At 39.5% G+C, this 27501-nt stretch overlaps 1 protein-coding gene across 1 annotated transcript in view; it reads right to left on the bottom strand.

Moving 5' to 3' along the window:
- Window positions 1-930: 930 nt before the first annotated feature.
- Window positions 931-27501, bottom strand: part of COL25A1 (collagen, type XXV, alpha 1) — a 701437-nt gene continuing 674866 nt past the window's right edge. The window contains exons 32-37 of the mRNA XM_006881095.1: window positions 18637-18690; window positions 16978-17004; window positions 16030-16083; window positions 10728-10805; window positions 8301-8339; window positions 931-1039 (exon numbers count right to left, since the gene is read on the bottom strand). Coding sequence (XP_006881157.1) covers window positions 1037-1039; window positions 8301-8339; window positions 10728-10805; window positions 16030-16083; window positions 16978-17004; window positions 18637-18690 — 255 coding nt within the window. The 3' untranslated portion in view covers window positions 931-1036. The remainder of the gene's footprint in view (window positions 1040-8300; window positions 8340-10727; window positions 10806-16029; window positions 16084-16977; window positions 17005-18636; window positions 18691-27501) is intronic.

Here is a 27501-nt window from a genome sequence, read left to right as displayed (position 1 = left end):
AAGTTCTTTATCGTCAGAAAGTGGGCGGCCACTCCAAGAATCTCTTACCACAAAAGAAATGCTCTATGCCTCTGCCATTTTCCAAAAGCACCCATATTAATACTTGCTGGATTTCAGTTTATTGAGAAAAAAAAAAAAGCTTTGCCCTTGTGGGCAGTTGTATTTGTAAACCTCTTTCCTGCTTGGTCACACGAGAAGAACCAGTCACACACGCAGGATCGCCAACAGGTCCTCTCCGGTGTCTTCCCGGCCGGGACAGCCCAAGAAAACCGGCGGTGGCAACCAGCTCAGTCCCTTGGCATTTCAAGCAAGGAGGCCGCGCGAGCCCACAAGATGGGAAGCTATAGCACTGCACGTGGCACTGCAGCTCCCTCAAAATACAAGACCGTTTGTGTGTGCGCTCTCCATCACATTATCTCTTTTTGGCTATAAGCCACGGTGTGACCCCCTTAAGATGACAAAAGGAATAACAGTTCAGATGTGATCAAAGGACTCATCAAGCAGCATGCTAGCATCTGGAGTTGTACAACAAGCAAGCGTGGCACACACTCATGCTTTTTTAGTCGGTTTCAATGGGTGCGGTGGGCATCAACCAACGCTGAGAGTGAGGGGGACAGGAATGAGGCTAAACTCTAAACCTTGCCAGTATAGTAACATTTTCATAGCTTCAAGCCCATATTTGGTCACAATTTCATGTAAACTATTTCATGGCACGTTTTGTCCATGCAAGTAGCAAGCCCAACATAAGAAAATAGCAGAAACAAATACTTTCTATCACTGATAAGTCCATATAAATATGCATCTTCACACAAGATAAAATATCTTTTTTTTTTTTCAGGCTTCTCACTGATTTCACATAGTGCCCAATTTCAGAAGTGAGTGAAGAAAAGATGGACATGTGTACTACTGCGAACAGGAAGAAGCAGCTAGATGTAAACATATCTCAGACTTGTAAAATCTGCCATTTGGATTGTAACTATAAATATAAAAAGTGGATCATTATATACACAACTTCATGCTCGGAAGGTTAGATTCATCACTGCAGGAAAAACAAACAACAGAAACCAAAAAGAGGACAAATACATAGAATTAGTAATCAAGGATAAAGATTCCAAACTGACATGAATTTTAAAATACTGGTAGAACCTTGAAAAGTCTTTACGCAATGAGCCAAGTGACCTTTTGATATGTGCCCCATAAATTACTATCCTAATCTCTAGGACATACGAAAATTTTGATCTTATATTTAGCCCACTGAGAAGTGTGTGGTGCTTGTCTCAGTAATTGTTCTGGGAAAGCAGAAAATTAGAATTTTTTTTTTCACATGAAATGGTCCCTTAGTGGTACAAGAGATTAAGCACTTGACTTTAGTCAAAAGTTCCGTGATTTGCATTTACCCAGAAACACCTCAGAAGAGAAGCCTGGACATCTGCTTCTGAAAGGTCACAGCCTTGCAAACCCTCTGGAGGAGTTCTACTCTGTACACGTGGAGTTGCACGAAGTAGGAAGCAATTTGATTCCATACAGCGCAACTAACAGCAATAGTGGATATATTGTAGTTGTTGTTATGTGCCGTTGAGCTGCCTGCAACTCATAGCAACCCTATATAGATATGTACTACAATTAAAAATCTATTTTCCATTTATATTTTACATAGTTTTCTCTAAATATTTAAATACAACCACGGATAAGACAGGGAATCCTGTGGAAGCTCTAGTAGTCTGGCAGTAAGAAGCTGTGATGCAATCCAAAAGTACACAATTCAAATTCACTACTGGAGAACGAATGGTCTGCACTGGAGAACAGGTACCCAATAATCCACTGGAGAAGTTCAGGCAAACTCTTCCAGTGTGATTTACATCCTCCGAAAACCCACTGGAGGGTCCACTATGGATCGGCTCCCACTCTATGGCACACAACAACAGTAATTGTGCTTTAAGGCACCACAGGGCTCTTTAAGGAAAGCCAGGATTATTACAGCTCTCCCAGAGCTGAGTTTAAGCTTGAGACAACTGGGGAGCAGTGGTCTTCATATGATAGATTTATTGAGCAGGTCATGGAAGCCTCCCTAATTTTGCTTTAAAGAAAAATGAGTGAGAAAGTAGAATAGTCTTCTTCAGTCCAGTGTAGAGAATGATAAATGTGTGCTTAACCACAATGACTCATTTGCAGAATCATCTTTCCATTTATCAATCAACAGCATGCACTTTTCTCTCTATGGGAACAGATGCTGTATTTGGTGTGCACAGGAAGGCAAGAGAACCTTAGTGGTGCAGTGGGTTAAGTCTTGGGATGCTGACTGAAAGGTTGAGGTTTTTTAAATTTTTTTTTTAATTTTCTTACTATGATTTGAGTTAAAACTTATAAAGTGAATTCTCTTTTCATTCAACTATTCATGCATGTTTTGCACACTAAATAGCATTAATTTTAATGATTTTTATTGTTACATTCCACAGAGTTGGAAATGAATATATAGTTGTCCCTGCTGCAGATTTTCAAAGGCTTTACACTGAATGGGAGGAAAGTGTCCAACTAACTGTGGAGATAGTGGATTTGAACCTCTTGCCTTTGGGCTGGCAGCACAACTCCTTACCACCAGGCTACCACAGCTTCCTAATTAAACACCATGTAATTGCACAATCTCTCTCTAATTCTGACTCTCATTATTAGTCTTTCGATATCTCTCTGTGAGATCAGTGGGCCTAGTAGACAGAAAGTGATGCTACCAAGCCAAAGGTGGGTGACTTAATCTGTGGCCCTTAGGCCTGTTTTTTTCATTGTTTTTGGTCAAACATTCTTCTTGGCCATATAGCCTTGGTGTGTCCACTTGCCATACAGAGGTAACTTGTGGTTGCTGTGATGCTGAACACTGTGCCACTGATGTCAAATGGGATAATGGTTACCCATAGAGGACAGTGAGTGTTTGGTGGAGCTTCCAGATTAAAACAAGCTTGGAGCAGGAATGGCATCCACTTCTTTAATAACTTGCCTCCAGAAACCCTGTGAACCTGGAGAAAGGATGAAAGTCACACAAGTGCTGAGGACTTTCATTCATAGGGTTGCTATGAGTCACCTACGACTCGACAGCACTTAGCAACAACAACAACAACAACATACCTCTCTGTGCTTTCCTTTAATCATTCTCATTGGATTTTGCCTTTCTCTTTATATGGTTGTTTGAATCCATGAGCTGTTCTACAGGAGAAAAATGAGGCAGTCTCATCCGGTTGGGATTTACAGGTTCAGAAACCCTGTGAACCTGTTCTGCTTTGTGCTATGAGGTTACTGTGAGTTGCAACCGATTCAGCTGTGGTAGGTTTGGTTTTGGGAAGAGAGCAGGTCTGTCATAGTATTTTAAGATGGAGTTCATTCACTATTCTGTGAATGCCATGTTACCATCATAATATGTGATTTTCCCTCAAATCTTCACTTACATCCAATTTCAAAGTTCAGTAAGTCACTGGGGAGTGGGGGTGGGGGAGATGGCCTGTTGTTGTTAGGTGCTGTTTTGTGCAACTCATAGACTCTATCAACAGCCGTCTTGAACCCTGTCCTATCCTGTGGATCCTTATCATCTCTGATGCATTAGTCACCATGTCAATCTTCCTCTCCTTTGTGGAACTTCTTTCTTTCCAAGTACGATGTCCCCTTCCAAGGAATAACCTCACCTAGCTACATGTCCAAAGTATGAAAGGCAAAGCTTTGCCATCTTTGCTTCCAAGGAGCACTCCGGCTGTATTTCTTCCAAAACATATTTGTTTGTTCTCTTGGCCGTGCATGGGATGTTCAGTGCTCTTCTCCAACACCACAGCTCAAAGGTATCAATCCTTCTTCTGTCATCCTTACTCACTGTCCAGTTCTCTGATGCACAGCAGGTAACTGAGAAGACCATGGCCTGAATCAGCCACATCTTAGTCCTCAAATTGACATCAATGCTCGACATCATTTTGAAGAGGTCCTTGACAGCAGATTTACTCAATGCAATATGTCTCCTGATTTCTTGACTGCTGCTACCAAGGGTGTTGATTGTTGATCCAGGCAAGATGAAATAATTGACGACTTCAGTCCTTTCTCTATTATAATGGTGACTGTTCATCCTGTGGTGAGGACCTTTGTTTTCTTGATGTTGAGATGTAATCCTTCTGAAGGCTGTAGTCCTTGATCTTCGGTGGCAAGCATTTCATGTCCTTCTCACTTTTCAGCAAGCAAAGTTGTGTCATCTGCATACTGTAGGTTGTTGATGAGTCTTCCTCCAATCTTGATGCCACGTTCTTATTTATAGCATCTGGCTTCATTAATTATTTGTTCAGCAAACAAACGGAATAGGTATGGAGAAAGAATACAATTCTGATACACACCCTTCCCGATTTTAAACCATACAGTATTCCCTTGCTCCATTCAGACAAGAGCTTTTTAGTTTAGGTACAGATTTCAAATTAGCACAATTAAGTGTCCTGGGATTCCCACTTTTCTCAATGTTAGCCATAATTTGTTATGAACCACACAGTCAAATGACCTTGAATCCAACTTCTGTTGAATGTGCTGAAGAGGTAATTCTAAATACCTCACACTCATGAGTAAGTTGGACAATATATAAGGGCAGAAGAACTTATGAATTTGAATTGTGGTGTTTGTGAAGAATCCTGAAAGAAGTGCAGTCCAATATTCCTTGCATGGGAAAATTTCATTTCACTTGTGTTGAGGATGTTTTCAAGAGGGAACAACATGCTTGTTAAAGTAGAAAGGTTGACAAAAAAAGAGGCATAGTCTCATGGATATGATGTGGCACAAAGAGCTTAAACATAGCAAAAAAATGAGAAGATGGTGCAGAATTGGGCATTATTTTTATCCTATTATACATAGATTGCTATGAGCCAGAATCAATTAGACAGCATCTAACAAAAATAACAGGAACATGCCAATGTTTTATAAATAGTCTACAGAATTTTAAAGATTCTTATAACTTTCTCAGTTACAAGTTTAAAAACTTCAACTAAAAATACTGTCACTTTGCTTTAGAAAAGTTCAGCTATAAGTCTATCATCTCTACTTGGAAAAAGAAATTGAAATAGTAAAAAATAGGAAAGTGAAATATTAAAGAACAAGGCTATAGGACCTTTTTATATTAAATATTTATTACTTTTTGCATCAGGATGGAGGATAACCTTAGTAGCCTATTGTGTTGTCTTGTTACCCACTGCTGAATTAGAATTGACTCATAGCTGACCATCTCGTGTGTTTTCAGCAGCTGTAAATTGCACGGGTGGTGCCCCATTTTTCTCCTGGGGACCAGCTGGGAGATTCAAACCAGGAGCCTCAGGTTAGGAGTGCAATTCCTTGTCAGTAGGCCAGCAGAGCTCTAATAGTCTAAAAATATTCCTTAACAGTAAGGTCCACTGTTTATCCATCACATGAATTATACTGAGACCCGGACGTCATTACACTTCAATTCTAATTTAGCAACTCGCCTTAAACTGGTAAATTTAGGAAATGAAATGGTATCCAGAAATAAAACTCATTTAAGCAAAGATCAAGTAGTTCTGCATAAAGCAATTACTATGGAGAGTAGCACAACAAGGGAACTTGTTAATTGACTACAGTGACTTATACTGCTGCCGTAATTTGAATTTTAAGTCAAACAAGTATTTATCACTGTGATCTAGAAAGCATGAGAAATATGATTTAGCAAGGGCTCCATATGAAATAGAATTTATTAAAGACAGTTCACTGGTCTTATTTTTAAAATGTTTTTGTTATGTGCCATCGAGGTGGAACCTACTCACAGTTCTAGTGAGTTTTCCGAGGCAGTAAATCACACGGGAGGTGATTGCTCATTTTTCTTCCTACGATCAGCAGGGAGACTTGAACAATGTGCCTTTGGGTGAGCAGTGCAGCTCCTCACCACTAGGCTGCCTGAACACCCTTATTAAAAAGACATCATCTGGCGGGCCTGGTAGAGTCTGTAGTGAGTAGTCCTAACAGGCTGTGCTGTCTCTGGCAGTTTACATCCACCAACCATTCCATGGGAGAAAGACGGGCAGAGCTTCCTCCTGATGCTATCCTCATAGGCAAGTTGCATTTTGAGTCTGATAATTTATTTGAGGAGATTTAAAGTATCTTATTATTCTAATTCCTTTTTAGAGAGGAGGACAGAATGATTTCCATTTGTAAATGTTGGTGTAGTGAACAACTGTCGTTTGGGACTATTGTGTGACAACTCATGACAAACTCAGGTGACACAGGAGAATTTCTCCATAGGGTTTGCTGTACTGTAATCTTTAGGGAAATACATTCCAAAGTCTCCTCCACAGAGCCATCAGGTAGGTTTGAACCTCCAACCCTAGTGTTAGCAGCTTAGCATTTACCTTTTTGTGCTGTGAAGATTCATGATATATCACACTGGAGTTTTATCACTGAATTAAAATTCTTCATAACAGAATGTGCTAGAGTAAGAAAATTTGTTGTTGTTGCTGTTAAGTGCTGTCGTGTTGCAGTTGACTCATAGTAACCCTATGAAGGAGAGTCCTGAACACTTGGGTGCCTTTCATCCACTCTCCAGAGGAAATTTGTAATCTTATGTAAACTATAACCCTGACCCTGCAGAAAAAGAAACACCATTTTTAATTTTCTAACAGTATGTATATTACTATTAAAGTTTGGCTATTTGCTGGTGATTGTAGCTATATTTATTTGAAGTTATTTAGAGGCAGCTTGAAATGGTTAGGAATCCAAGTTCTGAGTGGTGTCTGAAGTTGGCCAAAATAAACCCTTCATATCTCCCTCTAAGTTAAGTGCACTAATGGCTAGATTAAAAAATCATTACAGTATTAAATGATAGGAGAAAGGTTAAAGAGTGAATAGTAATTGAGACCCAGGATATTATTAAACTCCTGTGAGCGGGAGCTAGGACGGTGTCAGGATCGTTTTCTCAGGTGAAGGAAATGTGACGAGAGGCTCTTCTTCCCGAGAACCACTTGACCTGATCATGCTGATTATCTAACGGCCTGAAAACGGAGTAGGAGAAGCTGCTAAGTGAATGCCACTCTCAGAAGCAGCAGTATGATATGGATCTGCTCACCACCTGAAGTGCTGGGGCGAGAGGCAAACCACGTCTTCTCATTGTCTTAGACTCTCAACCAGCCTTGCTTTCATTTCGTTCAATGAAGCTTGTGGTGAAAAACAACTGACTAAGAGAAATGATGTTCTGATAGGACATGGAAGAAACTTGAAAATATTATGCCAAGCAGAAGAAATTAGAAACCAAAAGACAAATTTTGTATGATCCCACTTACGAGGAATCTCTCTCTCCGTTTGCCATGTAGTGGGGACTATCTCATAACCCTTCATCGGGTTATGGAGGCTTTAAATCAAAAAGGAGAAAAAAAAAGTTTTAAAAAAACGCACAAAAAAATAAAAAAAAAAACCCAAAAGGGAGAAGTTTGGCCATTAGCAAATTCATGGTAATATTTGCTGTTGAGTAGAGTTCGACTCATGATGACTTCATGAAGGGTTTTCAAGGCTGTGACCATTTAGCAACAGAGGACTAGGGCTTATTTGCATTGAGTAGGTCTGAATTACCATCTTTTCAGCTAGCAGTCCAGTGCTTCAACAGGTGCGCTACCTGGTAACTCTTCACAGACCCACAGAAGCCTACTTTCTAGGTGGCAGCTTTCTTTCTCCTGAGGAACATCCGGTGGATTTGATCCACTGAGCTTTTTGGTTAGCAGTACAACTCAAAACATAGGATGCCACCAGAGATCTTTAAATAGAACCAGGTATCATAATAGAAATGGAAACACTGCTGAGGAAAAAAGTTGCCATGATGATTGTATTTTCTGCTTTCTCAGCTATGTAACTCATATTGTCAAGGCTCTACCACATAATATCTCCATATAACCATATAAAAACAATTACATAAAATTACAGAAATATATAACAATTAAGAATAGTTAAAAACAATAAGAAGACTAAAACAGTAAGTAAGTAAAAACAGTAAGTTTACTGAAAAGCAAGCGACCCATTATCAGAATGTGCTGGTTTTTTCCATTCTAAGAAAAGAATAAAAGAATGCTCCAGATTATAATGCTGACTAAGAACTGTTTTCACTCATCAGCTTTGTAAGAAATCAGTAGTAAACATGTTGAGCAGAAATATTCTGGAAAATGGAATCTTCTGCTTTTTAATACCTAAACAATTTGCATGAACACCAAATTAGAAACATCTATTATGAATGGAAAAGACGAGCCCAGGTCAAAAGAAAAGGAGAATTGTACTTAAAAAAGAAATTCCACAACATCTACCTTTTGCCAACAGCCAGGCATGGGTAATCCATCTGGTCCCTGTTTCAAAGAGAAGAAGAAATCTTCCTCAGGCCCCACAGGATGGACGTGTGTCACAGTACACATGCTCAGAGGATTTTCTCTACTTGTTAGGTGGTTTCACTCATAACCATCTTTTTCTAATTAGCAACTCCCACTATATTACCCAATGTTAGTTAAAAATGAAACAAATTTAAATGTTTTCTAGGATAAGTATACTTTTTGTAAATACACAACGTATGGAAAAACCTCTGCCTAATTTTGTAAAAGTAATTTACAAACCATAGTGGTCTACTCACAATGACACCTTTGGGCATTAAATCTTTAGGATAGGTCCTTAATTCCACACAATATATCTCACAATTATCCCAAAGCTGAAATCAGTTCTCTTTATGGTCACTGTGGCCTATGGTTGAGTAAGTACTATTGATGGATAACAAATGATGAACCATTTCTATCTGAAGTTTATGCCTCTCATTATGGCAGCGTTTTACACGTTCTTTTATTTAAAATAGACACAATAGATATATTCAGTTGGATAAGAAGATAGGCAACCTAGCTATATACTTTTATAGTAAAATGTTATCATCCACAACATTCAAAGGTTTTTCTAGCTATTAAAGTGCTTCAGAAGCCAGTTAATGGATTATGAATAAAAGGCTGCTAAATGTTGTATAGTTTATTTTAAAGTATAAGCATTCATTAGACACAAATTATACAAATAATGCAGGAAGAGCTGGTCTATTATAAAGGCATGCTTGGGTTTTCCCCCATGAAAATGAGTATAAAAATGACCATCAACAATACCAAGCAAACAAAATATGTGGAATGCTTCATTTGGAGATTTTTAAACTAGCATTACTAAGTCAGAATTTTGTGTATAAATATAACACCTTAAAAGACACAAGAAATAGAAATTTATCTTTAAAGAGTCATGCTTAGAACTAAAGAATAATACAGAGGCAGTCCCCAAATTACAAAAGAAATTAGTTCTTAAATTTGCCTTTAAGTTAAATTTGCAGGTAAGCTGCAACATTTAGGTGTGGTTTGTATCTAACATCATTCAATTAAATGTTTATCTTAGTGTATAGTCTATAAAGTGCATCTTTTCATGCATAAAAACATTAAAGAAACACTGAATACACTAAAACATCTTTAATTAACACAATGCCTTTAATTTATCATCCCAGCTCCTTACCACTTACTTGGCCACAAGAGCTCCTTTTAATAATTAGGAATGTTTTGATGCACTGTTACAAAGTCATGTTTGTTTGTTACTATGAACATTGTATGTATTTAATATAATAGGCCTTATGGGGTTGGTTTGTAATAATTACGGATTGAACAGAACAGAGATGATTGGTTGTTAATAATCTGGGGACTGCCTATAAAAACATGCACACAGATAATAACTGGTACCTCAACCATAAAAATGTTCTTAAAGACTTCAGAATATCAATATGCTTTCCTTTTAAATGTTTTGTAAAAGAACAAACTTCTGAAACAGCATTATAAAATACTTTTGTGGAAAAAATCCTGTAATGCCAGATTGGTACAAGGAGAAGGATCAACCAGTAGAATTTTAGATTTTAGTATAAGGAGGAATTTTGAGTTCATGCTAATGGAGATAGGGGATGTGTATACTTTAGGAAAGTGAGTTTCAAAAGGAGAGACCATTAAGTTGGAAATGTTATGTGGCAAAGAAGAGGGTTTGGGCTGCAGACTATTATCATCTTTAGGAGTTCAGAGAAGTTTGGTTTTCTTCCTCATGGTCTCTTAACAACATTCTCTTAGACTGGTTAAAGCTTGACCACGGAGGAAGCTTAAGTCTATAGGTTTGGTCTTATTTACAACCTGGTAGAAATTCTGGTGTTGGTTGGTTTTTTTATTTTATTTTTTTTAATTTATAAAAAAGGCCAAAAAAAAAAGGCCAAAGAGCCTTTCTTTGTTAAAAGAGAGGACAATAAGGTATACTTAAGGGCTAATTAAAAATCTATGGCTTAGCAGTGCCTTTAGAAAGGAATTTTGTGAGCATCTAGAACCAGCAGTCATTTAAAATAAATCATGTGAAGAGTAAAAAAAAAAAGAAAGGAATTTTGGCATAATGTTTAATGTACCCTTTAAATATTTAGTGAGTAAATTAAAATGGTAAAGAACATGGATATGACAGGTCATGCCCAGTGTGAGGACAATGCCAGGAGGTTAATATGCATTGCTGATAAGATAAACACCCAGGCTTGCTCTCTTCACATTGCAGCTAACTACTGAAGGAGCCTGCTCGTGCACATGCATGGAGAAAGTTTATCATGTAAAGCTTGCTGCCGACTGCACCACTTTACACTGACAGAGATAAATAGATAATAAACACAGGAATTGCATGCAGGGTGGAAGGAAAGAGAAATACTGTACCAATTGGCAAGGGGCATCCAGCCCATCCAGGCCAGGCTGGCCTGGCTCCCCTTTTTCCCCCTTAACGCCACGGAATCCCTGTTTGTAAAGATTAACTCATAACGTTACTAACACAAGAAATCACGTAAGTACAGATCTGCTGAAAAAAAAAAATATATATATATATATATCTACAATGAGAGAAGACTGGGAGAAGAGCGTCTCTGGAGCGAAAAGTAACACACAGCAACGTGGGATAAAATTAAACAGAGTGTTACCGAGATTTGTCTTGGAAGGGTCACCTTCTCCTTCAAGGCACATGGAGAGGTGCTAGTCCCTTTGCCCCATCCTGGAACCTCCCCAGGTTCCAGCTGTTCAACAACACAGATACTGGAGTGTTAAGAAAGTCTGCAGAGCTAGTGGGCAGAACAAGGTATGGAACATTCTAGGATGACCACGCTGGATGTTTCCAGTACCTTAAGGTCTATGGTAATGGCCCCAATGAAGGCCTGTGCACTTGTCCCTCCAGCTGGCTCTTCTCCCCTCTTACTGCTTCACACATGACATCTGGAGACAGTTCATGAGTCTGACATACCAATGGGCAAGGTGCATCTAATCCAGGGGCACCCTGTTCTCCTTTCTCCCCTTTAGGACCCTTTTTGCCTTTCTTTCCCTTTTCCCCCTGTGGATACAAGGGTTTAGATAAAAGACAGGTTTTATTTGTAGTGATGGTGTAGATAACAGTGGTTCAAAAGATGATTTAGCCAATCAAAGCCTGGAAGGACATTTACCATTGACTTCCGCTTTAGGTAAGGCATGACATTATGGGAACCCATATGAATGGCTTTATTTAAGATGTTCTGTGAGACCAATGTAGACCCAGAAGGTCAGCATACCTGAAAGGATGATCAGTGGCGACTTAGAACACAATGTCTTAACCACTGTGACTTAGGTGTTTTCTGGACAGATCTCAACTATACCAAGGCCAGCCAGTGGTGAATGAACTTCATAGGAATAATGGATACTTTACCAATTTTCAAAACCTGTCAACAGGTTTTGGTTTTGGTTTTTTTTTTGTTTGTGGGTTTTTTTTTGTTTGTTTGTTTTTGTTTTTTAACCTTTCTCCTAATCTTGTAACAGATGAAAGCTACTTAAAGCCAGAGGAAAAGGAAATGATTTTTTCTAAAAAAAAAAAATCCACTGTTATATTGGCTCTCACATATCTCATTGAGAGAGTAACCAGTGCATTTAAAAAAAAATGCTTCTATTTATTTTCACATTCTATTTCAGTAAAGCAAAAGCAAAGAATTTTCTTTATGACATAATAAGGAAAAGTATATAATTTTTTTCTAAAGGCTTTTTTAGAAAGTGTACAATTCTCAGTACTGCTAATTAGAGGACTAGATCTTTTAAGAGAGACCAAGAATCCTCTTTAATTCACTTTCTTATCAATTTCATATTCGAAAATCAGGTGGCCTAACGGTAAAAAGCTGTGTTGCAACCCCAAAGGCATGTGTTTCAAATCCACCAGCTGCTCCTCGAGAGAAGGATGGGCAATCTCCTCCCATGTGATTTACGGCCTCTGAAAACCCACTGCAGGGTCAGCTACGAGTTGGTTGCAACTCAACGGCACACAACAACATCAATTTCATGCCAGGTGTTCACAATGGTAAATGAGTTTCCAGTTTGTGATCATGTAACTAGAGCAAAAAAAAATTGTGTTTAAGATAGAAAAAGCAGTTGGATCTCAGTTGAGCTAATACTAATGATGAAGTAGGCAGGATATGAAGTAGGCAGAATAATTACATAGTGGGAATGTAGCCATGGAAATTAGTACTTGGGGATCAAGGTGAAGTTGTAGGGATTTTGCATGGGTCGCAGGGATAGAAGAATGGAGGCAAGGAGGTAAAAGGAGAAGGAAGGAATGCACCTCGACTGTTTCATATTATCACAAGCATCTCTGCATATTTATAAACAGGGACTTGGTGCCAAATGGAATATAAAACACTCTACAACGCATATTTAGATGAGTGTATTCATTCTGCAATCAGGATGAGCATGACAATAAAACAAAAAATCATTTCTGAAGCAAAACAACATCAATATGCAAAGGTGAAAAGACATGGTAACAGAAAGAATATGTGATTTCCATTCACAATCAATGCATTCATTCTGACCGAGCAATGGAACGAGCCTCATTTGTCCCCCGTGAGCCAAAAAAGATTGCATCAGAAGTCTCACAATCAAAACCATTTGGGCTTCTTGAATAGCAGGGAAGGAGGGAAGCCTATGTGGTGTGCTTGCTGCCTATGAAAGACGAAGCTGAGAGAAGCCGGGGTGTGGGCAGGTGGGGGGCTGTGGGGGAGTGGGGAGAGCAGGTGTGACAGGGAAGCACACTGGGGCAAACTGTTCACTCATGTAAGAGGAATCAACTTCCCTCTTTAGCAAGTGACTTTTCAGTGCTGTGATAAATCATAAACCTGACTTAAACTTGCTCAGATGAGCTCTTTCCTTTCATTATACGGACAACTCCTTCTCACTCAGGTGTGACTGAGGTCAAGTGTGTTGGATATTATTAACAGAACTCATTATTTGATTGGTAAATCACTTCAGCTTAACTACTCAACAGAAAAATGTCCTGTAAATGATGATTGTTACCAGGCTAAGAGAATCAACTTTCCAGTAATACTTTAGTAAGCTTTCCAGCATCATGAAAAACAGATACCAAGGTAAAAGGATAATGTCCTGAGGATTTTTATTAATCAGTATCACTTAGTGAGAGGCAGTGATTCCCAATGCAAGACAATGCCATCTGTACTGTGACGATGAAATGTGAGGGGTCATGTTAATTTTTTTAGGTCACAGAATGGCTATTGATATGTGTTCATATTTAGACTATCATTTTCCTAAAGATAAACCCTTAAAGAAATGTTTTGAAATATGAAAATATTTTCCCATGAGGCAATGCACCACATTCTGAGGGTTGAATTTATAGTCATATGCTTCTCCTAAGCTATAATACTGACGATTTATTCCTTGTTTTAAAGCAAAAATTTGAAATGCTTTTGAGTACCTAAGTTTAGACTCATACAACCCAATTAGGTAAGTATGCATCACATGGAGTTTCTTACTGAGGAGAGGGCCTGAGGAGCACATAGCAGACTATAACACCTTCCGGCAACTGCCATGCAGCCTTGCTCTTCAATATCCATGACCTTCATGGTACAAGAGACTTTGTAGCGTTCTACAAACTGAGTTTAGAAGAGCAGGATAGAAATCAATATGAGAAGTTTAATGGTTTAAACTTGTGTTGTAAGAGTATAATTTCATCCATCAACTTAGACATTTTCACTAATATATTGATTGAGGTGATGAGTTTTTGCTTGTTTTGCTGTGTCCAAGTTGAAATGCTGGGGAAGGCAGAGGATCATTAAAAGAGAGGTAAACCTTTAATGAGATGGATCAACAATGGGCTTCCACATGGAAGATCCTTGAGGATGGTGCAGGAGAGGCCTGGGTTTCCATCTATTGTTCACAGCGTCACCCTGAATCAGAGTTGACTCACTGGCACCTAATATGAGCACTAACAAGGTAAGAAATCCCTCTTAGATCAAGCCAAGCAAAGCACATAGATATGAAAAGAGATGGGGGGGGGAAAGAAGAGAAACAATTATTACTTAAAACTCTTAATCTGTATTTTAGTTTTAGATATAAAACTATTTTTTCATTTGGGGTCCTATTTAGCCTGGAACTGTTGGTCCTAAGATAAAAACAGAGCATCAACATCATAATTACTCTAATATCTTAATTTATGACGTTGATAGCAGTCTGTGCTGAATCTGAGAGCTCTGAGTCCCAGTCCTCGAGCCTCACTGTGGCTTATCGGTCACGATACTGACTCTGGTTTCCAGAGAAAACTGGAAATACAGAACATACTGTGGTAAGTACCTGGCTTTAAAGGATTGCGTGAACACTGATGGATCATTGAAGGTTTGTGCTATTTCATTATCCTTTGATGCAACTTATGTCCTAGTATTTTCATTTGGAGACATTCTGATCATTAATTTTTCAGTAAATTGGCATCCTATAGTTGAAAGAATGTAGTTTGGAAATATAGAGGTTGTAATTTATTTCTTCTATGCTTGACTTAGCACAGAATAGAGCAAGGTTTAAGCTGTTGTACATAGGGTCCCTATGAATTGCAGAAGACTTGATGGCACATAACAACAACAACATGGTAGACAAGTCATGGTATTTTTTAGTGGCCTCTATGTATATCAAAGTTGAACAATAAGTAAAGGGCAATCAAAGAAGAAGCAGTGCCACTGAATCATGGTGTGGACAAAGAAAATGGAATAATACAGAGTACTAAAAAATTCAACAAATCTGTCTTAGAAGTGTAGCCAGGATACTCCTTATAAGTAAGGAGGTGAGACTTCATCTCATGTATATGGGCATGCCATTAGGAGGGGCCAGTTCCTAGAGAAGGAAATCATGCTTCGTAAAGCAGATCACTGAAAAAGAGTTCAATGAGATGGGCTGACATGGGCTGCAACAGCAAGTTCAAGTACAACAGGGATTGTGTGGATGGTGAGGGATCAGGCAGTGTTTCTTTCTCTTGTACAGGGAGTCACTATAAGTTGGAATAGACCAATCTAACAAAAGCATTATGCTAAATGGTCCCCTGCTTGCTATCCTTCTGAGATCTGAAGAATGAATAAGGATGACAAAAAGAACTGATGCCTTTGAGCTGTGGTGTTGGAGAAGAGCACCAAACATCCATCCCACGGATGGCCAAGAGAACAAACAGATATGTCTTGGGGAGGGTGCAGCTGGAGTGCTCTTTGGAGGCAAGAATGATGAAGTTTTATCTCACATACTTTGGGCATGTTGCTAGGAGGGGCTATTCCTTGGAGAGGGACATGATTCTGGGTAGTGTGGAGAGTTCGCGAAGGAGAGGAAGACCCTCAACCAGGTAGATTGACCCAGGGACTGCTGCAATGGGCTCTTGCATGTCAGGAAGTGTGAGGATGGTGCAGGATAGAACAGGGTTCAATCTTTGGTTCATAGGGTCTCTATGAGTTGTACTCAACTCCACAGCACCTAACAACAACAACAACAACAACAACAACAACAACAGACAGTCCCCTGATTTTAGCTGTGTAGGCTTCTCCATTCTTCTTATGGACTTGCTTCTTTACTTCAGAGAAGGCCGCACAAGATGGAGAGAGATGAGTAGTGCAATGGATTCACACAGATTAAACAGCAAAAGAGGCAGCAAGAGAAGATGCAAAGTAGGCACATGCAAGGGCAGAGGGGTCACCTTTTCTCCCTTTTCTCCAAGATCACCCTTCTCACCGCGTGGACCAGGGAAGCCCTACAAAAGACAAAGCAAACCAAAGATACAATTGCTCAACAGCAGTGAAGTTACAGTGCAGGGGAAACCTTAGGGCTTCATGTTTCTGAGTTCTAATCTCAGATCTTAGATAAATTACCATTTAGAAATGAACTGTTCTCATTTTAAATATCACAGTGATCCATAGACCACGGGTTTCTTTGCCTTTCCCCCTAAGAGAGGAACAGTGGGTTGAGTACCCGGATCCCAGTTTGAATCCCAGTAAGTTCACGGATTTGTGTGGCTGTGGGCAAACCACTTCCTTCTCGGCACTTTAGCTCTGTGAGTGTTATGAGGCTCGCATGTGGAGTGCCACCGTGATGCTGCACGTATAATGGTAGCTGACTATCACTGCTTTCAGTTTCATTATTCACACACTAAAGGAGAAGCAGTGAGAGTTCCTAAAGGCATTTGCTTTAGACATTTTCTATTTTTATAAAATTGTGTAGCACAGGATGTGGACTTTGTGGTAAAAGGAAGAAAGCATTGCCCAGCAGTGTGGAGAATAAACACAATATATGACTCCCTGAGGGAGCATGTGAGAGATGTTTGGATTTTTGAGTGTATTTTTTTTTCTACATAAGTAGCTCACCTGCTGATCTTAAGAATGTCTCTAACTTGGGAAATTATTTTGAAGTGCCACCATCAGCTATCAGTTATTAATTTTATACCACTTAATTATGGCTTTCCTTTTATATTTATCTCATGCAAATACTAGAGGTATATTTTATATTGCTGCCTTCATGCACAGCAATATATGTTGTGTATGCACACAGCTATATACACAGAAGTAAGTTATCAGTCTCACTATTATTGATGATGGAGACCATCAGCTTCTACTAAAATCAGAAGATGTTCATTGGATGTATTACTTACATCAAGACCAGGCTCTCCATCTTTCCCCTGCCAAAGAATCATAGTAGCTATGTTAGTGTCCCTACGTTTTCTGAATAGGTCAGTTATTGTTTTATTTAAAGGCTGCTTGGGCATGCAACACTAGTATTAGAATAGCTACTTGAGAAAGGTGGGGAGGAGTCTGTCAGTTAGTAAAACAAACTTCACTACTGTGAATGAAGTGATTGTTTACGTTGCAGTTAGGACTTGTGCAAATGTCTAGTCTATAAAGGGTTACACATACTGATGAGGTTTTGCTGAAATGTGATATTTGGTATCCTACCTATTAGTTAGTGTTAAAGCAAAAGCAGAACAATAAATACTGTTGAGCTGATTTTAAAACATATCAGCATGACCAGAGGATGTGATTGAAGGTTCTGTGCTACTTTAACTTGCTAACTCAAGAAGAAGCTCAGAGATAAGCAAAGAATACGAACACTGTTAAATGTAGCTTTAATTTAGCTAGGATGTGCATCTTATCTATAAAGGCTGAGAAGGTAGAATAAAAATGATTATTGTGGATTTGTTTGTTTTTTTAAATAAGCTTTGTAAGTGAACATTTCTCAAATATAAAAGGATGTAAGCATGACAAATTCACCTCTACAACAGGACGACCAGAGTGATGTCCTGGATCCATTCATTACTGAGAAGCTATTTTGATTCCGTCAGTAGCTCATTTAAATGCATCTCAAATTTAACATCTTTTTTTAGCACTGAATTAATCATGGCTAAAGTTTTAATTGTAGTTTATAAAATATGGAAGTACACAGAATTTAAAAAAATCTTAATACAATATATTCTGCCTATGGTAGTCCTCCTTTATCCTAATACATCAGTTATAACTTTGAAGTTAACCTTGACCTCACTGGGAATTCTATGTCACTGAGCAATTCAGTAGATATTATGCAAAGGATATTCCGCATTCTCAAGTTCACCTAGTGTCATAGTACTTTAGGAAGGAGAGAAGCATAATAAATAATCAATGCTAGGATCACCTGGATTGTAAGAAATAGCTTTCATTAACAAGTATCTCTCTCTCCCTCATTGCTGTTAAATTGAAACGGACTCAGAGCTGCCGCTCCAATAAATCTTCAGAGGCTGTTAATGTCACAGGAGGAGATTATCCACTTTTCTCTTGTAGAGCCACTGGCAGATTCAAGCTCTCCGCCTTTAAATTGGCACACAACTCCTGACCCACTAGGTCTCCAAAATATTAACAAGGAGATCTGTGTAATAATAGACACTCTGAGGAGGTAGTTTGAAATGAAAGCTTGCACACCCAAGTTTTGGAGACGGTGATCATCCAAGGAAGTGGCAGTGCTGGGCGTCCTTGGGAAGTGACAGCACAGGGTGGGTGCCATCTGACAGTCTGAATCCTGTTTCTGGATTCACTGCTTGTCCCACAGACACCTGTGATCCTCCTGCTTTCCTGAAGTGTGTGGGTGTGTCTGGACATGCTGAGGGGCGTGGGGGAAGAACATAGTGGGTGAGACATGGTGACCTAACTGTGAAGGACAGGGTTGTAGTGGTGCTTTAGATAATTAGTGGCTGTTCCATGCTCCTGCAATGTGATTAGTCAGCCCCATGAGGGAGGAGTTAACTGTGTCAATAACAGGTCATTGATTCATGCCAAGAACTCACAGGCAGACCGTAGGGCCCTCTGGGTCCTGGCTCTCCCATTGCTCCTTTTTCACCCTAAAATGAGACAAAGAGTTCAAATTATTCTTCGCTCTCGCGCTCGCGCTCTCTCTTGTGCTCTCGCTCTCTTTCTCCCTCCATGTATTTAATAAAACCTCATAAAGGGCCTCTGGATTGTAACTGGAAGATTGGCAGATATCACCACAAGAATCGGCTTCTTTATAAAGTCTCAAAGATTCAGATTGTTAGGGTTCACTGCTAGTGATACAGAAAATTTATTCCACAAAAGCATATTTTACCAAAATCTAATGTGGAAGAAGGCAGGATGAGACTTCTGTATAGCTAGAATCCTGTAACTGGGTTTCTTTGACGTTAGTGTGAAACATTTGTTACTAATTATATAAAGTTACTATTTGTTGATATAAAAACTCTCCTCAGCTCCATCAAACATATCTCCTCAGCAGCCATTCTTTGATCTAACCACTGTTTTCTGAGCTGCATCTTACTTCATAGCACTTACTTGATGAGAGGCTAGGCGTGCTAACATATCTATTCTCTGTCACTAGAATATGCACTTCACTGTAATGGAGTCTCTAGCTTTGCTCTTTGCTTAAAATTGTGCCAATAACTATGTATTGCATGAAAAAATTAATCGAAAGGTGTCCAGTGCTGTTGAGTCAGTTACAAGTCATGCCAAGTCTCCATCAGATTACAGAGGCTGTAAATCTTACTGGAGAAGACCACTTCATCAGGCCAACATGGAACACTCAATGTCCTCAATGAGACTAAGCCAAATACTGCCCTTTGTTCTTAGGTGCAATTGAGTTGACTCCAACTCAGTCAATGGACCATAGACTGAAACCCTTCCTGACCCTTCAACAGCCTCATGGTCTTCACCGTATCCATCTTGTCAGGAATCTTCTTCCTTTTAACTGACCTTTCACATTTCCCAGTCTTTGTCTGTGGACTAATCCCTCATGACAAGGTGCTCAAAATATATAAGGCAGAGTCTCATAATCTTTGCTTCTAAGAGCATTCTGGTTATTCTTCGACCAAGAGAGCTCATGTCACTCATTGCCATTAAGCAGAATCAACTCATAGCTCACCCTCCATTGGGTTTCTGAGACGGTAAACAGAATGGGAAGAGACTGCCCATCTCTCCCTTAGAAAGCTGGTGGATGACTCAAACCAGCATAGAGGAGTGGCCTTTGGGTTAACAGCACAACTCTCTAAAAACTAGGCCAGCAGAGCACTTTAGTTATTATTGCATAACATTATTTATTTTCTAAAGAGGGTTTAAAAACTTATTTCTTTCAACAGCTTCCTGGTAAGGTTGATACTATTACCTTCACTACCCAATGCAGACAGTGTGGGCTGGAGCTCCCCAATTAGAACAAGCTTGGAAGCAGGAGTGGCATCCACTTCCTTAATAGCTTGCCTCTGGAAACCCTATGAACCTGGAGAGAGGATGAAAGGTACACTAGTGTTGAGGCCTCTCCTTCATAGGGTCGCTATGAGTTGCCTGCGACTCAACAGCACTTAACAACAACAACAACAACCTGTTTTGAAGGGAGCTCTGGTGGCCTAGTGTGTAAGGAGTTGCACTTTCAACTCAAACACAGGCAGTTTGAATTCTTCAGCTGCTCCACAGGAGAAAGACAAGCAATCTCCTCCTCATGTGATTAACAGCCTCTGAAAACCCCTGGAGGGTCAGCTGTGGGCCAGTTGACAGCAAACAACCATCAACAACAACAACCAACAACAACAAACAATAACAACAACAATCATTTTTTCAAGCGCCTATTTATGTAGAATGACTTGACCAGACAAAATGATCATCTTGAGTGCTGGTGACCCATGAATATGGAATAATTGTGACCATTGTTAAAAGAGATGTTCTACTTCTGCTGTCATCGCCAGTCCGAGTGTTAGTCTATATTTAGTATGAACACATTAACAGTAACAATGATGTATACGTGAATAGTCAAAGAGAAAATGGTACCTTCTTTTGCCACATTTCTAAAGAAGTTTACCAGAAAAAAAAGTCACTGAGTTGATTCCAAGTCATGGTGACCCTCCACTGGATTTCCCTGGCTATAAGTTTTCATGGAAGAGATGGCCTACCTCTCTCTGGAGGAGTGGTTGATGGATTTGAAGTGCTACCTTTCGGGTTAGCACCCCAACATATAACCCTCTAGCCCACCAGGGTTCTTTGAAGAAGTTTAAGGGTTTCCAGTTTTTTCTTCAGAAGCAAAATGCCAAGTCCAGCTGTGAACTGTGCATACAGAGCCACACAATATGTTGGTGCTTCTCGATGCTTCTAATGTGGTAGCCAGTTACCCAAATGAGCAAACCTCAGGTACCTATCAGCCTTCTTCAACTGGAACCCTGAGACCTCAGTGCTCAACTTCAAGCCACAGTGTCAACAATTCAAACCCAGAAGCAACCCCTCAGGAGAAAAGCATTGCAGTCTGCTTCCTTAGAGGAGCTCTGATGGCCTAGTGGCAAGAAGCTGTGCTGCAATCCTGAAGGTATGTGGTTTGACTCCTCCAGCTCCTCTATGGGAGAGGGATGGGCACTCTCCTCCTATTGCAATTTATTGCCTCTGAAAACCCACTGCAGGGTCAGCTATGCGCTGCTTCCGACTCAACCGTACTCAATAGCAACAGCTTCCCTAAAGGCCAGAGCTTTTGGGACAGTTCTACTTGGTCCTATAAGTTGAAATCAATGGCAACAGTGATTTTGGTTTTTATTGGTACACTTAAAACAAAACGGGTTGGTGAAGTTAATTGGCGTTGTCCCCTAGAGTGTTATACAGACTAGCTGGTTCAGATTTGGCCTAGTGGCAAGAAGGTATGCTGCAATCCTGAAGGCATACAGTTCAAGGACACCAGCTGCTCCATGGGAAAAGGATGGGGAATCTTCTCCCACACGAGTAACATGCTCTGAAAACCTGCCGGAGGGTCAAATATGGGTCTGTTCTGACTCAATGGTACACAACAACAACAATAACAACAATGTGACATAAAACTTGTTCAACTTAAACACATTATTACTTCATATTTTAAAAGAGTCACCACTACATTTAGTAAAATATCCAGGTTTTGCAACTTGCAAACTTCAATTCCAGTCCCATCATATTTCGGCTCTGTGGCCTCAGGCAACTTTCTTACCTTTTCTGCACCTTAGTTTCACTTGTTAGAAAATGAAAACAATAATACATATTCTGTAAGCATTGTTTAGAAGATTACAGGAAGTTATAATATGTGAGATGTTGGTAAATAATATGTGCTACACCTAGTCGCTATTATTAGTTTTATACAATTAGAATCAACTGAACTCATTGTCCTCAAGTTGAAACCAACTGAGAGCTGACTCTACAGTGGGGTTTGGAGGCTGTACATCTCACAGGAGATTATAACTCTTCTGTATCCTATGATTAGAGACAGTTCAAAGAGCCCTAACAGAAAATCAATGTCTTTTGGTTTGATCTGGCTGTGTTACTTACAGTTTTTAAAAATAAGTAAGATAGGCTTGATCCATGGCCTTTTCTATTACTTGCTATATGTCTAGAAGTTTGACAATGAATAAGGATGACAGAAGAAGAATTGGTGCTGTTGAACTGGAGTTCTGGAGAAGAGAATCAGTATTCCATAAAACATCCATTGAAAGACTAAAATTTCTTGAAGAAAGGGCAATCAGGGTGCTTCTTATGGGCAAGGATGGTGAAACTTCCTCTCACATACTTTGAGCATGTTGTAAGGAGGGGCCAGTCCTTGGAAAAGGACATCATGTTTGGAATGAAAGAAGTTCTGCATAAGAGAGGAAGACCCTCAAAAAGAAAGATTGACACAGTTACTAACAACGGGCTCAAGTGTATGAGAGACGACGATGACATCACAGGCGAGGGCAGGCAGGGTACAGGTCTAATGCTCATAGGGTCACTATGGATTGTGGTTGATGTAATAGCACCTAACAACAATAACAACAGTAGATTTCAAAGGAAGGTTCACATAATCTAGAATTGCTGTTGTGTACCATCAAGTCAAAACCGACTCATAGCTGGCTCTCCGGTGAATTTTTAGAGGCAGTAAATTGCACGGCGGAAGACTGCCCTTGGTTTCCTTGGCCTTGTTGACTGATCTTTGGAGAAAGACATTATCATAGGTGAGGATAGTGAAGGGGAGTGATTTTTCTCAAAGAAAAGGATGGATACAAGTCAGAGCAAGTACTCTAGCAATCATTGGGCAGTGAAAGCTTCATTCTTTAATAGGGAGCACGTAGGGCAGAGACCATAGAGACAGGGCTGCTAACCCAAAGGCCATGTCTCTCTGAGAGTCCAGAAGAGCAATCACTTCCTGTGCAATTTACAGTCTCAGAAACCCAATGGAAGCTCAGCTATTAACTGGTTCCAACTCCACAGCGGTAAGAGGGTCATTCATTAAGATGAGGTCACCACCTGTCAGAGCCAACTTGACAGCAATTAGCAAGTACACTCCAAGGATTGGTCAATGCTGTACTATTTTGAAGGTAGCCCTGGTGGTGCAGTGGTTGAGGTGTTTGGTTGCTACCTGAAAGGTGGGTACTTTGAATTCATTAAGTATTTTATGACTCGAGGTTGTTTTTTGGTGTTCTTAGATTGTTTTCATCTTATTCAGCCTCAATTTGAACTTGCACATGAGTAATTGATCTGCTCCACAGTCAGCACCTGGTCTTGTTTTGCCAGCTGACATTGAGCGTCTCCATTGATTCTTTCCACACTTGCAGCCTAATCTTGAGGTCAGGTTTGAATATTAATGAATAACGACCAGATGAGTTGTGGATAACACCAAGAATCTTATCCATGAAGAGAGCACAAAGTCATTGCAAAGAAAAAGGCCAAAGAAAAAGGAAAATGGATGTCAGAAGAGACTATGAAAATTGTATTAGAGCATCAGGAAGCCAAAATAGAGGAAATAAATACTGAAAAAAAAAAAAGAAATTAACAGAAGCTTTCAGAGACCTGGAGTCAGAAGGGGGGAAAAAAGAGAAGAACTCACTCATATTTCTAAAGTTTAAAAAACTGAAAAGCAAATTCAAGCCTTGAGATGTTTCTACCTAGAGATGTTACAGGCAAAATCTTAAAGGATTCAGGAAGCATTAAAAGAAGATGGAGGCAATACACAGAGTCATTGTACCAAAAAGAACTGACAAACATTGAGATATTTCAGGAAGTACCATGCGATCATGAGCCAATTTTTAACAAAGGAAGAAGTTCAAGCTACACTGAAATCATTGCCAAAAAATTAACTAACCAGGAATCGATTGTCATGTTTCAAATAACAGATGCAACCCTGGATATGCTTACCAGTGTTCAACAGGAAATTTGGAAGACAGCTACCTAGCTGATTGACTGGAAGAGATCCTTATTTGTTCCCATTCCCAAGAAAAGTGATATAACAGAATGTGAACATTATTGAACAATATCATTAATGTTGCATGCAAAAAAAATTTGGCCAAAGATTATATAAAAATGGCTAGAATAGTACATTGAAAGAGAACTGCTAGTTCAGGCTGAGTTTAGTAGATGCCATAGCACTAGGTATATTATTGCTAATGTCAGATGTTTCCTGGCTGACACCAGAGAAGACTGAAGAATGCCCATTTATGCTTTATTGACTATACAAAGGCATTTGGTTGTGTGGACCATAACAAATTATGGCTAACATTGGGAAGAATAGGAGTCTCAGAACACTTGATTGCTCTCATCAAACCTATACCAAGAGGCTGCTGTGCAAACAGAGCAAGGGAAAATGACAGTTTAAAATCAGCAAAGGTGTGTATCAAGATTGTATAATCTCTCCATACCTATTCAATCTGCATGCTGAGCAAATAATTTGAATTGTCAGCTCAACTTCTTACCACTAGGCCACCAGAGCTACCTGAGCAAATAATTTGCAAAGCTGGACTCTCTGAAGAAAAATGTGGCATCAGAATTGGAGGAAGATTCACTAACAACTTGTTAGAAGACACAACTTTGCTTTGCTAAATAGAAGGAAGACTTGGAACACTTGCATGAGATAAAAGACTAGGGCCTTCAATATAGATCACATCTCAATATCAAGAAAACAAAAACACTCACTACTTGACCAATAGGTATTACCATACATAATAGATGGGAAAAAAATGTTGCAACTGTCAACAAATTAATCTTACTTGGCTGCACAATCAACATAGTTGGTACCAGCAAATCAGGAAACGTATTACATTGGGAAAGTCTGCACTCAGGGACCTCACCAAATTACCAAAGAGCAACAATGCCAGTCTGAGGATTAAGGTGTGTCTGATTGAGGCTGTGGTCTTTTAGATCCCTTACTATGCAAATGAAAGCTGAACGATGACTAAGGATGACAGAAGAAGAAATGATGCCTTTGAGTTGTGGTGCTGGATCCGAGTACGGAATATCCCAAGGAATGCCAACAGAACAAACAGGTGTGTCTTGGAGAAAGGACAGCCATGGTGCTTCCTGGAGGCAAAGATGATAAAGCTCTGTCTCACATTTTTGGGCATATTGCTAGGAGAAGCTACTCCTTGAAGAGGGGCATCATGCTTGGAAAGATGGAGAGTTGGAGAAAGATAGACCCTTAGCCAGATGAATTGACTCAGTGACTGGTGCAATGGGCTTGAGTAAGTCAGAGATGATGAAGACTGCACAGGACAAAATAAAGTTGTTCAGATATGTCGTTCAGTTGTGCTTGGCTGGGCAGCAGCTAACAATAACAACTACTACTTTAAGGAAAAAAGATTGTTTCAATCTGCTTCCATAAAAACTTACAACCTAAAGAAACAGTTCTACTCTGTTGTTTAGGGTAACTCTCTGAACCCTATGCACTCTATGGAGTTGGAATCCATTCAGTGGCAACAAGTTTGATTTTAAGGAAATCTTTTGAAAGTAGACCTCCAAACCTTTCCTCTGAGGCAGCTCTGTGTGGATTTGAACTGGTGACCTGTCACCACATACCCATTTGTGCCACGAGGACACTAAGAACTTTCGGACTTCTCAAATTTAACACCCTTAGCCAGAGTGTTTAAGCAATTACAGGGGCAAATGAAGAAGGCAGGTGTTTGACCAGTTGGATACTTATCGGTCATTTATATATATATATATATATATATATAACGCTCTAAGTATCAGTGTCTGCCAAATGCTAGTTTCCTTAAGGCTGGTCTAATTTCATTCAAACTCTTTAATTTGCATGTTTACACAGAAATTATTCCAGAATCACACCTTATTCCCACCTTTTTAAAACCAAACTTTGTCAAGAGAGTCCAGATGGAGCCTTAGTGAAGTAACTTTGAGAATCTAACTTTAGTTTGGCCCTTGGGGTGAGGGGCCCTTGGCAAGAACTGACATTTGATACAGTTAAGATAGTTAACATGCTGAGTGCGTACAAGTGCAGCACTTTACACTGTATGCCATTTGCCTTCAAAGATTCTTAGCAATTTCATTTGCTTTCCTGATTAATTCTACCCCAGAAGTGAGATCTGATACCCTTGTGACACTCTGGAGAGATCGGAAGTAGCAGCTGATTTAGCAAACGGTAAACCCTCTTGAGCTCCAGGGCTTTTGGCCAAAAGACTGGGACTCAGATTTGCTGCTCCATTTTTAGTCTAAGCACTGGATTTCTTGATACATCTGCGTCAGCAGCAGCAGTGAAGCCCTTCGTTTTGAATATTATTTTCAATTCAGATTATCCCCAGAAATCACTGTTTGATCTTAGAAAGAAGACAACTGTGTATTTGGCGAGCACTTCTATTCTTTCAGATTATAACCTCCCTCAGGACATGTTCTTTCTAGCAGCATTCTTGCACAAAGTCAGCCATTCTCATCATTGTATGTACAACCTGACACTCTTAGTGACTGGCTCCATTCTCTGCCTATTCGGCTTGTTTCCCCCTCCCCACCACCCTCATATTTGTGGAATTAGATTGTAAAATCTTGCAAATCAGGGAAAATGGCAGCTTCCTTTGCTGAATCAAGTTTGTAAAATGCACAAAGTTTGTAAAATGATGAGTGAAATAATTTAGCAAAGCAGGCTTTGAGCCTATCAAGTGTGAGGAGAGTGTTTTCATTTTATGGTGAAAGTTAAACTGTGTTTTGTACTTAGTAGCATTATATGAGGATTTCTTGGATGGTTCAAATGGTTAATGTGTTGGCTAATAATCAAAAGGTTAGAGGTTTGAGTCCATCCAGAGATAACTTGGAAGAAAAGCCAGGCCATCTATTTTTTTTTTTTTTAAATATTATGTGATTTCCCATCCTTCTCCATGGAGCAGCTGGAGGATCTGAACTATGTTCCTTTGGATAGGCAGTGCAACTCCTAACCATGAAGCTGCCAGAACTCCCTAGAAGCAATACTCTCAGTACAGATGATGGAAGGGTCACATCTGGTGGATAGGTTTCAGTATAACTTCCAGAGCAATAGTAAGTCTTTGACATCACAAGAAGGGAAACAAAAGAAGACCTTCAGTAAAAAAGAGGAAAAGGAATTGACACAGTGACCCCCAAAAATATATGGCGTTGAGCATGGCAGAGGATGGATAGGAAGGATGGAGCAAAATAAGGCAAGGTTTAGATTTACTGATAGGACTTTGTTGAGTCATGGTCAACCGGAAGACATCTAACAACAATTTTGATATGTTTATTTAAAAGTCGTGATGTCTATAATTACGATATTTTTCAATTTTTCTTAATGTTAATTGTATCATATATTATCTCTTGTCTTTGACAAATTTTGCTTACATGTCAGCATTTTTTGTTTTCTCAACTTCATTTTACTATTATTACATTAAAAATGTAAATGTATAACAATGATTAAAATTAATAAA

Source organism: Elephantulus edwardii, unplaced genomic scaffold, assembly GCF_000299155.1.
Source record: "Elephantulus edwardii isolate Elephantulus edwardi_28Jun2011 unplaced genomic scaffold, EleEdw1.0 scaffold00012, whole genome shotgun sequence".
NCBI lineage: Eukaryota > Metazoa > Chordata > Mammalia > Macroscelidea > Macroscelididae > Elephantulus > Elephantulus edwardii.
The sequence above is the reverse complement of the archived record's forward strand: the minus strand, read 5'-3'. Positions and strand labels throughout refer to the sequence as shown.